The sequence below is a fragment of the Drosophila melanogaster genome, chromosome 3L (assembly GCF_000001215.4).
Source record: "Drosophila melanogaster chromosome 3L".
In the NCBI taxonomy this organism is placed as follows: Eukaryota; Metazoa; Arthropoda; class Insecta; order Diptera; family Drosophilidae; genus Drosophila; species Drosophila melanogaster.
The window spans coordinates 19303091-19316775 of NT_037436.4; the positions used below are offsets into that span (position 1 = coordinate 19303091).

The following is a 13685-nucleotide window of genomic DNA, read 5'->3' on the forward strand; positions in this document are numbered from 1 at the left end:
CCGCTTCTACGGGACTCACAAACAGTCCTGATCGTGACCGCAGAAGAATAATGTCTGCCTTTTGAAGTTTCCCTCCACATCGCGAACTGCCAATGGAACATACTGGCACTCGGGGTCACCACTTCTTACACAGTCGTTGTAACTCTTTTTGAACCAGGCCGTGGGCTTTAGAGGAGCCAGGGGATTGTTGCGGTAGAATATGGCATTTCGATAGGAGTTCCTGACGTAGTAATACCAGCTTATCATGCGCTCCACGGGGTCACGAACCAGGTTGATAAAGATGGGCTTGGGTAGATTGTACTCGTTGAAATCGATCCAAGGCACGTGCTCTATGTAGACAGATCCTTCGTCCAGGTTATAGATATAACCAGCTGTCTCGGCCTGAGCACGTGGTTTCAGTTGCCTTTTCGATTTCTTCATAATTCCGTACTTATCCACTTGGAAGTTGTTAATTTTCTGCAGATGCTCCATAAACTCCGTAAGCGATTCGCTGCCCACTTTGGCGCATCTCGTGAAAAAGAGGCGATCCATTTCGGCCTTGGCTGTGTTGTTCAGTTGGCTAGGTGTTAGGCTACCTAACTGTTTGGGGGAGGGGGTATGGGATAAGGGTTTTAGTGGCTTCATGGAAGGGGTTTTAAGGCACACAACAAACGATAAGACACAGAGATGGGTTCAACGTGTAAAGAAAAAGTGTGGGTCTAGTCTACGGGTTTACTGACTACTGTTTATTGAATGGAAGATTTGTTCGCGCATATATCACCTACTAAGATCTAAGGTCGGACTCCAAACCAACTAGTTTAACAGACCATGCACCTCCAACTCCTTCAGATTGAGGGCCAAATACTGTTTGTACAAACGCTGCTTGCAGAAGTAGTAAAACTCGTACTCGTTAGTAAAGTTCTTGCGAATCATTTCCTTGACCTCGGGCTCTACGAACGGCTTGCGTTTGTTCTTGTTTCGATTGGTGATCTTGCTATTGTGCACTGTTTTTAAGGATTGAGAATACAATGTAATTTCGCTGGACAGGAAATTGATGATAAGGGACCTACTTTCATACATAAGCTTCGCACCGCGAAAGAATCGTGGAATATAGTTTTCGAGAACAGTCAGGGTTATATTCGTGTCCTCCCAGCTGCCCACAACAGCATAATCCCTTTCCACATGCTCCTTCGCCATTTGCACGGCAGTTGGTGAGTTAAAAGGTCTAAAAGATCACTATTAGCTTGGTCCATGTTGTTGGGGGAAACCTCATTGCTCCTATCTACTTACAGGCAATCATCGTGATGACCGCAATAAAATAAGGACTGCCTCTTAAAATTGGCAATCGAGTCCTTGACCGTGTGGGGCACGTATTGGCACTCGGGATCTCCACTCCTTACACAATCATTGAAGTTCTTCTTATACCAGGATTCGGGTTTTATTTTTTGGTTGGGCCTCTTTCGGTACTCGATGGCATTCTTGTAGGAACTCCGAGCGTAAAAGAACCAACTTATGACCCTCTCCACCGGATCGCGCACCAAATTGATGTAAATCGGCTTGGGTAGGTCGAATTCATCAAAGTCTAGCCAATTGATGTGCTCAATGTACATGGTGCCCTCCTCCAGATCGGCTACAAATTCAGCAGACTCACGTCTCTGCTTTTTGTCCATTTGCCGAACGGTTCTGGTATGGAGACCACGTCTTTCCAGCGTTAGATCGTCGTTGTACTTTTCCAGCGCCATAAAGAGCTCCAGCATAGATTCACTTCCGACTTTGGCGGCGCGATTAAAAAACAGCACTTCGATTTCCGCGTTTTTTGTGTTGTTGAGGCGATTTGCGCTCAGTTGCTGAAGCTAAAGATGATAGGTATTCTATAACATGGAGTGCTTCTAATCCTGGTTAGTAAGCAGCGACCTTTTTAATTCTTCCAGACTTTCAAGCGATTAAAAATATATTCCGTAGAGTGCGAAGGATCGAAGAGAAAGAAATTATAGCTAAGCTTTGTTGATTTGGTTAAAAGCGATAGTTATAGATTAAAAGAAGGGCTTTAGCTTCATGAAACAAATTTTACTCAAGTTTCTGAAGAATTAACCTCAGTATCAATATCAAAATAGATCTTATACTAGTCGTCCCGGAAAGTGTTCCCATTCAAAGAATTTTTTTTTAAATTAAAGATGAAGGATTTGAAGAGTGATATGATTCTCAGTTTAGTTATCCTCTCATCTTTATTAATTTATTTTGTAATATATCTACGTAGACTAGTTGTTGATGGCCATTTCTTTGGCCTCACTTAACATGGCCAATGACTTGTCCACTCGCTTGAGATCGTTCAGTTTGAGGGCCAAGTACTGTTTGTGCAACCGCTGGCGACAAAACTGATAAAATTCGATTTCGCGCGTGAAATTCCGACGAACCATATCTAAAATATCCTGCGAAATGTGCGGCTTCATTGGGTTAACATTTTGCTTATCCGCATGTAAGCCCGCTGTAATATAAGTATTTGTCTGAAATCTTTCCAATTCTAAAGAAAGTTAAGAAGAGAGAACATCCGAAATCAAGAATGTAGCGGTTTTTCTATGTATTCCACCCATCTCTGGAATACGTTGATTACCAAGTCTTTCTTGATCCTGAGGATATTCTTCTCCCAACACAATTCCCACCGAGACTTACAGTAATACATTTTGGAGGCATCTGCAAAATAGCGAGGCACGTAAGCCTCTAAAACGGCAAGCGTTTCATTCGTGTGCTCCCAGGTTCCCACCACTGAGTACTCCCGTTCCACATTCATTTTGGCCAATTGAAGGGGCAGACGGGCATTGAACGGTCTACAGAGGGGTTTGAGGTATCACTGAGAGAAAATGCGGCTATGCAACCCTAACTCACGTGCACTGGAACTCATTGTGACCGCAGAAGAACAAGGTTTGTCGCCGATGATCGCCCACATGTTCCAGCAGAGAATTCTCGATGTAGGTGCACACCTTTTCGCCACTCGTGACGCATTGATCGAATTCGGTGTTAACCCATTTGGGGTTGGGCATTTCTCGATTATTGCGTCTCCTGCCGGGAACAAAGACCCACGGAGCACGGATGTAGTAGTACCAGCTGATAACCCTCTCCACGGGATCCCGAACCATGTTGATGTAAATCGGTCTGGGCTGCTCGTGCTTGGTGAAGTTGAGGAAGTTCACGTGGCTGGCGAACACGGTGCCGTCGTCAAGGTTAACAATATTATCGATCAAGTCACTCTGCTCGGCGGTCTCCAGGATGGGAATAACGCCCCCCTGTTGGGGATCCTTTTCCACATCGTAATCATGGACCTTTCCCAGCTGCCTCATAAGCTCAATCAGCTGCATACTTCCTGTCTTCGGAACCCGATTGAAAAACAACACGTCAATCTCGGCCTTGGGGGTATTGTTCAGCTTATCAGGACTAAGCTGAAGGATCTGCAAAGGTCGTTGGTCACCCCGGAATTAATTTCTGATATGGGTGGCGGAGTGGAGAGTGAATTCAAGCAACCAAGCCATCCGAAATGATTAGTAGCAAAGGAAGGGAAAAAGACTCGAGTTGCAACTTAGGTGTATAGATCATTTGGCAAAACCCTGTATTCATTTCATGTTTGTAAACCTCGTGGTACTTAGTACTAATTCGACTAAAATTCGTTCTTATGGACTGCTATATACTGTTTGTAGAGTCGCTGCTTGATAAACAGATATAGTTCGATTTCGAAGGAGAAACTGCTCTTCAGATACTCCTCCACATCCTTATCCAGATGAGTGTCATGCGAAACATTGTTTATCGTAAAATTTTCAGTATTGCCTAGAAAGGTAAGTTTAACGTTAGCCGCGTTGAGTTCGCCCGAATTGAAGGCATTGACATACTGTAGTAGACTTTTGTGGCGTCGGTAAAAAACCGCGGTATGTAGGCTTCTAACACGGCCAATGTCACATTTGTGTCCTCCCAACTACCCACAACGGCGTACTCCCGTTCCACATTCATTTTGGCGATTTGCGTTGTAGTTTCCGAGTTGAAATGCCTGAATAAGAATACCTTATATGCGAGAACATTTCGAGTATATATCTAATCAACGACCAAGTTTTAAAGAAATAGGTACAAGTTCTTCTACAAGGAGAACAGAATTGTACAGAACGAATTGATTGAATTATTGACTTTAAAATATGATTATGTAACCTATTGCTTTCTAACTTGGACTTGCGATAGTAGATTGATTTCCGTTTTGAGTGGACTAGGACCTACGTGCAAATTTCCGAGTTGCCACAAAGATGTAGAGAGAACCTCCTCCAATCGCCGTTGAAGGGATTGTGTGCGTCGAAAACACAATGCGGGCGCACCCGCTTTCTGACGCAATCATTGAAGTTGGTGTCGAAGAATTTCTTGGTCTGCATCGGCTTATTGGGATTGCGCAACAAGCTCTGGGCGAAGATCAGCGGATGGCGTTGGTAGTAGTAGGCACTAATCACCTTCTGAATGGGATGGCGAACCATGTTGATGTAGATGGGACGCGGACTGTCGTGCTGTGTGAAGTTGACCCAATTGGCGTGCTCCACGTAGACCGCGTGTTCCCCCAGCTCGAAGAGCTGCTCCACCAGATCCTTCTCATCCTCCTCGGATTCGGTAATCGACCTCGAGGGACGCACGATATTTCTGTAGGTGTCAAATCCAAGACGATCACCCAGCTGCTTGATGAGTCGCGTCATTGACTGACTTCCTGTCTTTTCCAGGCGATTGTAGAATATGAAATCACGCTCCGCTTTGGGGGTATTATTCAAATGGGCGGGCTCCAAATTTTCCAGCTTGAAAGTGGGGAGAGAAATAAGTGCGCTTCCTTCCACAAAATGTATCAAAACCAATGACTTGACAGAAAATTAACTACAGAATTGTTAATAGAAAAACGAAAGGAGCACACAGAAATTCAGAAGTGCAATTGCTTATTTATTGCAAAGTATTGGCGATACAAGCGCTGCTTGCAAAAGTAATAAAATTCGTATTCCTGAGTGAAGTTAGCCCGCATTATTTGCTTGATTCGCTCGCTAATTTTCGGCTTCCAGGGGTTGATATTCGCCTTCTTAAAGGCCAGACCGATATTGGGTTCTATGGGAATGTAGAGGTATTTTTTTTAGCACCTCTAGAAAGGAAGCTTTAAGGGTCATTACCATAGTACAGCTCCATAGTGCCCTTGAAGAATCGCGGTATATAGTGCTCGAGCACTGTCAAAGTGACATTCGTATCCTCCCAGGAACCAACCACTGAGAAATCTCGCTCTACGTTTTGCTTGGCCCTCGCAATTGCCGCCGGTGTATTGAAGGGTCTTGGATGAAGAAACCATACCGTTAAGACTGGGAATCATCCGAATATTAAACTACCTACTCGCAAATGGGGGAGTGTCCGCAGAAGAACAGGCTCTGACGCTTGTGATCGGCAGAATCGTCCTTGAACAGAAGTCCGTAGTCATATCGACATTCCGGATCGTGTGTAAGGACGCATTCCTCAAAGTTCTTGGTGTAGTGGGTGCGATTCTGAAATTTCCCCGTCACCTTGTACATTTTGACAGAGTTCCAGGGAGTGCGTTTATAGTAGAACCAGCTGATCACTCGTTCTACGGGGTCTCGAATCTGATAAATCAAGGCTTATATGAGTAAACAATCTAGGGTCGCGATTTTTCTCCTACCATGTTGATGTAGATTGGTTGGGGTAGGTGAAAGGGGCGAATGTTCATGTAGTTCATGTGCTCTACATAGACAAAGGCTGGTTCCTCCTGCAACTCCAGGATGCGCGTGGCTTCCTGCTTTTGCCGCTTCACATCCCAGTACATTCCAGTGGGTTTCGAAAACGGAGACCTTTCGTTCTGAAAGTCGTTCTTTTTTCCAAGTTGAATCATCAACTCGATCAGCGTTTCACTGCCCGTCTTGGGAACTCGATTGTAGAAGATAATATCGCGAAAGTGAAACTTGGTGTTATTTAGAAATTTCGGATTTAATCGCCACAGCTGCAAAAGTTCAGGACATAGTTGTAGCAAGCACATCCAACAAAAGACAGACCCACAGATACTTTCAGAACAAATGAAGACACACAAAAAGCTCTTCACCGGATTGAAGTTACACAGAAAGCATCAAACACTGTGCTCACACGGAGGAATTTTAGTCACAGAATGCCTTCTCAGAAAGGCAAACTATAAAACAGTAGGGATCATTTCGATTAAAGCGAGTGCGAGTTGCTCAAGAGTTGTTTAAAGTGTTAAAAGATACTTGTAATTGTTCAGCTTCATTTATTTTAATGTGTTCTAGCAGTCCTGAGTTTTCTCGGTTTTCTTATACATTTCATACTGGCTTATCACTTATTCCCTTTGTTCCTATCAAAGGTATCCTTACTAATAGTCCTCATTGTATTCGTTTTGCTGTTCGGGCACCAGAAGATAGTCATCCTCCCCGAATCGCTTTCCATGACTTAGGGCGGCATACTGAAGATACAAACGCTGTTTGCAAAACTCATAAAACTCGATCTCGTTGGTGAGATTTTTTCTCAGAATAAGTCTAGTTTCATCGCTGACGATTCGAGTGACATTGTTGCGATTCACTCGTGACAATCGGTCTTTTCCCACTGAAAAAATTAGGCAGATTCAGAAATATCCTCAACTTACAACGTGAAACTCTTACAGTAGTAGGCCACTTTGGCATTGCGGAAATAACGCGGTATATATGCCTCCAAAACGGAGAGCGTTATATTCGTATCCTCCCACGTGCCAACAACAGCGTACTCCGTCTCCACTGTCCTCTTGGCCTTTTGCATGGCCGCCTCCGAATTGAAGGGCCTATCCAAAGTTATGGGTTACGATCGTACTAACTGCCCTATCTACTTCCTACTTACATGCACAGCTTTTGATTCATGCCGCAGAAGAAGAGCGTCTGTCGCCGGTGATCGCCCACCGGATTCTTGATCTGCATTTGGGTGAACGTGCAGTGGGGATCGTGATTCCGCACACAGGTGTCCAGATCGAGGTTCATGAACTCTTCCGAGGGCATGGGAATTGCGTTCTCCCCCAATTTGGCCTGCATATCGCGATAGTACCACGGAGCCCTAATGTAATAGTGCCAGCTGATGATTCGATCGATCGGATCGCGAATCAAGTTGATATAAATGGGCTTGGGCAAGTGGAAGCGAGTAAAGTTTATGTAGGCTATGTGCTGGCTATATATGTGTGGCTTTGGTCGGGTCAGGAGATCGGCTATAAGATCATTCTGCCGCTGCTTGTTCATCACGATCGTTTCGTGGGCACTGCCCTTATTCCGAGCATGGGTGAAGCCATTGATCTTGCCCAGGCGAGCCATCAGCTCCATCAGCGATTGACTGCCCACTTTCGGCACTCGATTGAAGAAGACAAAGTCCACCTCGGCGTACTTGGTGTTGTTCAGGAGATCGGCTTTGAAGTTGAAGCCTTCGCTGTCAGTGGTTCCCACATCATTGGCCAAGTCATCGTCATTTTCCTCGACTTCATCCTCATCGTCTTCGTAGTGGACCTCATCTTCCTTATGCTTGTTGTCGGGAACAGCCAGTTGTTTGTCATGTGATGCCTTGTGTTTGTGGCCATCGATCTTTTCCTGCTGATGCATATGATGGTGATGGGAGTGGTGATCATGATGGTGTCCATGTGCCGTTGGAGTTCGCAGCTGCTCTTCGCTGCTCCGGCGATCGTGAACATTATATCCGACCTTCTGCATGGATGATACGCTGCGTAAGACTAAATCTGTGCGAAATCTAACGAAGCTAGCCCAATCGAAAGTTCACCAAGGGTTAGAAATAAACCGGAAAGATCGAAAAGATCGAAGCAGAACGAAAGTTAGCATAGTTTTATTACTCTTCAACGAATCCTTAGTGACTAAATTTCTGCTAATCCCACAGCTTGGGATCTTCTTCGAGCTTTAGGGCTATATACTGCTTGTACAGCCGGTGCCTGACGAACTGATACAACTCGATTTCCCGGGTGAGGTTCTGGCTGAGTACGGCCCTTGCCTTGTCACTGAGACTGGGTCTGTAGGTATTCCTGTTATAGTTTCCCAAACTTTTCCTCAACGCGTAGTACTGGTCCTTGGCCCCACTGAAGAACCGTGGTATATAACCCTCGAGAACCGACAACGTGGTGTTCGTATCCTCCCAGGTTCCCACCACTGCGTAGTGCTCCTCCACATTCTTCTTGGCCCGCTGCATGGCCTCATGGGAGTTGAAGGGCCTGCAGTTGGTTGGGTTTCAGTCAGTTCTCGGTCTTTCTTCTTCAGATATCGGGTGGGGTTTTAGCCAAAGGAGCGGTTGATCCAAATGTGGAAACTAGCTATAAAATTCGTACCTTCGACTTGGACTTATAGAAAATCATTGACATTTGCCAAAAGAACTTTGCTGATGTTGGGTTGGAAAAGATCCTCATGTATTATCGAAGATATTATTTTGACACCTATATATTTATATAGCTTTCAGTCAACACTTTTCGAAAAACCTCTCCACTAGCCTCAACCCCCACCTCGCCTAGAACGACTACTCACATGCACACCGCCATGTTCTGACCGCAGAGATACAGTGACTGCCGCCTATGATCGCCCAGATTGCCCATTTCCATTTGCTCGTACACACACTCGGGATCGCGTTCCTCGATGCAGCGGTTAAAGTCCTTCCTGAGCCAATCTATGCTAGGCAGTACGATGGCATCCCCGAACATTTCCTTTCTCTCGGCGAAATGCCAGGGGGCGCGGACATAGTAGAACCAGCTGACCAGCCGCTCGATGGGATCTCGCACCATATTGATGTATATGGGCCAGGGTTCGTCCAGTAGATCGAAGTCCAGGAAGGCTACGTGCTTCGTATAGCTATTGGCTTTGGTGCAGTTGAGTACCTCGGTGCGGATAAAGTTTTTGGCGAAGGCGTCATGCATGATGACTACTTCGTAGAATCCCTCAACATCGCGACGCGCCTCAAAGTTGTGGCGCTTGCCCAGGATCTTGAGCAACTCCATCATCTTCTCGCTGCCGGTCTTGGTGATCCGATTGAAGAACAGCGTGTCCACTTGGGCGCGAGGAGTGTTGTTTAGCTGGGCGGTGGTCAGGTGTTTTAGCTGCCGGATTGCAAAAGTTGGGAGTGCTAGTTGGAGTAGTTTTCAGGTGGCGGGTTGCTTGGTGTTTGGAGCACAGACACAGAGTTACACGCACATAAACGAGTCAAACACAAGTAGGACAACATGTAAACTTTTATAAAAATAGACTTTAAGCGGTTGCGTTTTTATTTATTTTTTTGTTCAATTTTACTCAAGCAACACACAAGGCACCTGGAGGCATCCCATCATCTTAGAAATTTCGCAAGAAGTTGCTCCAGCACAGCTGGATATGTGGGCATAAATACTAAGCCTCCCCGCAACGGACACTTACCTTTACTTTTTAATCTTTATAAATCGATTTTCTATCGCTCTATGTCGCAACTAGCTAACGAGTCAACCAACATCGAAAAAAAAAAATAATAATAGGACTGCACTGACAAAATTCGAAGACAGAGTCGAAGTGTAATTTTCGTAGTTCGGTTAGTGTTAGGATAGATTCTGTATAGGATAGTGTAGAGCTAACTAGGATCGGAATAGGTATAGTTGTAGATATAGGGATAGCTGATAGTTCTACCAAATGGCTAATTGGCTAATCTGTTTAATTCTAGTGTGTGTGGTGGGGTGTTGTTTGTGTTGTATTGTATGTATGTGGGTGGGTGGGTGAGGTCTCAACAGGAGAAAGCTACAGATATTATGCAATCCTCGCCTGACACAATGAGTCCGACAAAGACAGCGCATGAACGAGACAGAGACAGGGAGAGAGATGGACAACTGATGAGGTTTTCTTGGCAGGCAAATGCTAAATGCTAAATGTATGCTGAATGCTGTAGGCCAAATGCAATATCAATCACCAAGGAGCTGAAGCTACCGTTGATGGACATTCATCGATGGTTTCTCTTTTCCGCTTTATGAACCACCAATAATGTATGCAACAATGTTTACGGCGATATGGTAAAATGCAGGATATACCAGGTTTATGGAACTGAGCTTACCTGGCCAGTGCTCTTCAGATATTGGTAGGTGCCGTGCAGGGTGTTGATGTCATCGTGCTCTGAAAGATGAGAAAAAGTTGTATTAAAAGGTGGTAATAATTCTAATAAATTTCTTTGCTTTACGATATCATAATGAAGCACAGGCCAACTTCGCTCTACGATCGTCAACTCAAAACTCACCATTTTGAATGACCTCACGATTTTCCCATTATCGTCTAACACCGCCTTAATAGCTAATATCAGTTATCATCTCGACCCCAATTAAAGTGAAATACTCGGTGACCTTAAAATGTGGCGCCAAAAAAGGAAGCAGACCGAGTACTTTTACTTTTGATTTGGGCCCGCAAGTGTTTATGCAATATTCGAATGGGATGGATGCTGAGGCCCAAGTCGAAGTTAAAGCCATTTACAGCTATGATAAATAAATAAAGACGAGTGCAATAAATATGCAAGCTCATGATGATTCCTTTCACTTTGCCGGCTCTCATGGGATGCGATAGGGATCATCTCCGGCGGATTCGAAAGGCCTCCCCATTTCTTCCCTTCCCCAAAAGTGGCAGCAAACGCATGCAAATGTAGTTTTCTGCGTGTCGTGTGGTCAATTAAAATGCTGATGCCAGGCATTTGTCCATTGCGAAGTCGTAGGCAGTGCATTCAATTTGAGTCCGGCTGGCAAATGACTGCAATTGATCAGATGGACAGGAGATGCGGAAAACATCTTGATTTTCAAGTGTGCTATGGTTCGGTCGCACCACTTTTGTTTTGGCCAGGTCTCCGGTTTTTATGGCCAAGTATGTATTTCATAATTCGCCGCGAACTGGACAAGGAAGTCTGTGCATATCCAGTCCAATTGCCTTTAAACCAGATCCGTTGTATTTGGTCAATTGGGCAGTTTCGTTGGAAAATGCGAATGAATGAAAGTGTTGCACCAACTGGTTTCAGCCCGCTTGCTGCACAAAAAACCACCGACAACAAAGTCACTGAACCAAGAGTGAAACACATTTTGCGGTCGAAGCCTTAAAATAGAAGTCAGCTCCCCTGCCTTTTTATTTGTCACTTTTCAGCTGGATTCTGGTGCGAGTTTTGTGTGTTTTCGTTTCGTGCGGTTTCAAATTGGGTCACATCCCATCCAGTTCGCCTCTCGATTTGCTCTGATTGGATTCGACTTCGCATTTCTCTGCTGTTCTAATGCAACCTTCAATCTCGGCCTAGCTCCGGTTATTGGCCATTTGAACTGCGAATGAGTCGAAGGTGAACCACGTAGCATATGTCGCTGTTTATTAAGTTGTGGCATTTAAGAACAAACGTGTGCATTTATTATAGGGTTGGGTCTGCTCACACTCTATCATGTGGTAAGAAATAACTGAGGAAATAAATTTTGAAAAATATAAAATAGATGTGCTTAGACTTTCATCTCTTAAGAATAGTTCTATCTAGGCTTGTTGCACAGAATTCAATAGTCTTTCCCTACTCTTAGCATATTAGATCAAGTTCATTAGGTGTCTAATAACTTATAATTAGGTATACCTACTACTTAAAAGCTCAAACCAAATAGGTAATCGAGAATTAAACTTTTCCGTATTCTACCCGAAACTTCCTTATATAGATATACATATGTATCGGCCATTTTCAGGCAGACCCACCTAAGACCTCATTCATTAGGTTAATGTTATGTTTCACTTCTCAGTCTCCCCATCGCACCCAATCTTAAGATCCGACTCTAAAATTATCCGAGCCTTTTGAAACCGCCCCTGCTAACACAAATTGCTTGCTTGCCTGCATTTTCCAGCTCCAAAACATTTATTTTGGCTACCCAGTGAACTTTACACAGTCGAAAAAAAAGTCTCTAGAACTGAGATAAATCATTGGGCAAGTCTCTAAATTATAACAAGCATAACTTATATGTTAGATGCACTTAAGAATGCATTCTTTCGTACTTTTCGGGGATAGTTTCAAACTTCATTTGATATGATGATAATATGATTTTGGAATACTTTCTCTCTCTGTAGGTTGAGGTACCACCACACATAGCCATTGGTGCTATTTTTATGGGTGTTTGGGTTTGTGGCTTAGTTCGTGTCTTGCGACTGTCTAATTGAAAATAAAGCTGCCCGGCTCGGTAGTGAGCGCACAGAACTGGTTTGCTATGCATTTTAGCCAGGGGCAAAGTTGGCATTGCACATTTTTGCCAAGATTGTTGTTAGCGTGCCAGTTGAAGGTGCAAACAATTGTTGCGTTGGTTTCTTACTACCGAGACAATGGCGTGTGACAGGTAGAGTGCCGAAATGTTCTAAAGACGGTTGATCTATTAGGTCGAGGGCTGCTGTTGATAAGTACAGAGATCCGACCGATTTGTTTGGGAGAAGGGAAAATAATGGATTTTGAAAAATTGTTTGATGTCAAGATTTATTTATATTTCTCAGTACGATATATCAACTTCCAAAAACATTGAAAAGAGTGCTGTACGTTCACGTATAACAATTAATCTTTTAGCTTCAAGAAACGTGGTTTTGTAAATTTATTGCATGTTAAAAAGTTAAATGAATCATAGATATAATAATATGCTGATAATAATAAAACTTGCAATGCACTGGCTGTGCATAATACATAAAGCTATTTGTTTAATATTTTTGAAAACTGCTAAATTTCTCTAATAAATCACCAGACGCCTAGCCCACTCGCCTTAAATTCACGCTTTTCTAAAATTAGCAAGAATCTTTCGATTTTCCCCTGCTCATTTCCATTTGCGCGTTAGACCACGAAATTAACAAGCCGCCAGACAACATGGCTTGCATCGTTCGGCACCGTTAATTAAGTTAAGTCAAGTTCAATGTTGCCAGCCAAATATATATATGTACGTATAAAAATAAGTACAAAACGTCGGGCAGACAGAAAAAATCGACAGCTGCCGACGGCAACAAACGGTGTCATCATCATCATGATGGCTTAAACGAGCATGTTGAGTACGTCGTCATATTCGTATCTTTATCTCGTACTCGACCCCAAGTCGTGTGAGTCAATTAAATGAAATATTTATGAATGGATGAGCACTGGCTCACTGGAAGGTAAACCTTTTTTCCAGCATTTCACACTGTTTATTTTGTTTTGTTTTTAGCCCAGTGAAAAAACTCCATCACCGTCACAAGGTGCTGCACACTTGTCCATGATTTTCCAAAATATTTTCTTTTCTTTTTTCTCAGCTATTTGCTGCACTTTTTTTTACCATTAGCCGGGTTTTTGTTTTTCTGAGAGGAGCTAACCGGGGACAATTTGTAACTGTCGGCAATTGACGCGTGCGCAGACGCAAATGCAACAGCGGCAACAATGAATATGCCACCAGCTGTGCCGCAAACACAACCCACAAGTGCACTCCGGATGGTCCGTGGAGCATCTGGCCCAACTTTATCCTCTTGCACATCATCATCATCATCATCATCACTCACGGCACAGTGGAAAATCGACTTGGCCTGCGGAATTTTAGCTACAAATTCACTCGAAGAGGGTATTTGAGATTTACTTATAATTAGATAGATCTTTTCAGCCCGCAAAAAATATTCATTTATATTGCGTTATTATTGAAAAGGAAATAGCTATCTGTTATTATATCTGATTCTTAAAAT

The 13685-nt window shown here is 43.7% G+C and overlaps 1 protein-coding gene across 11 annotated transcripts in view; it reads right to left on the bottom strand.

Annotated features, from left to right (window-relative positions):
• Nucleotides 1–13685, bottom strand: part of pip (pipe) — a 38987-nt gene that overhangs the window by 4468 nt on the left and 20834 nt on the right. For 3 of the 11 annotated variants that reach the window (NM_079434.3, NM_176351.4, NM_176352.2), the window contains exon 3: nucleotides 10066–10124. In NM_079434.3, coding sequence (NP_524158.2) covers nucleotides 10066–10124 — 59 coding nt within the window. The other 8 variants (NM_168793.2, NM_176354.2, NM_176355.2 and 5 more) reach the window with 8 other exon arrangements.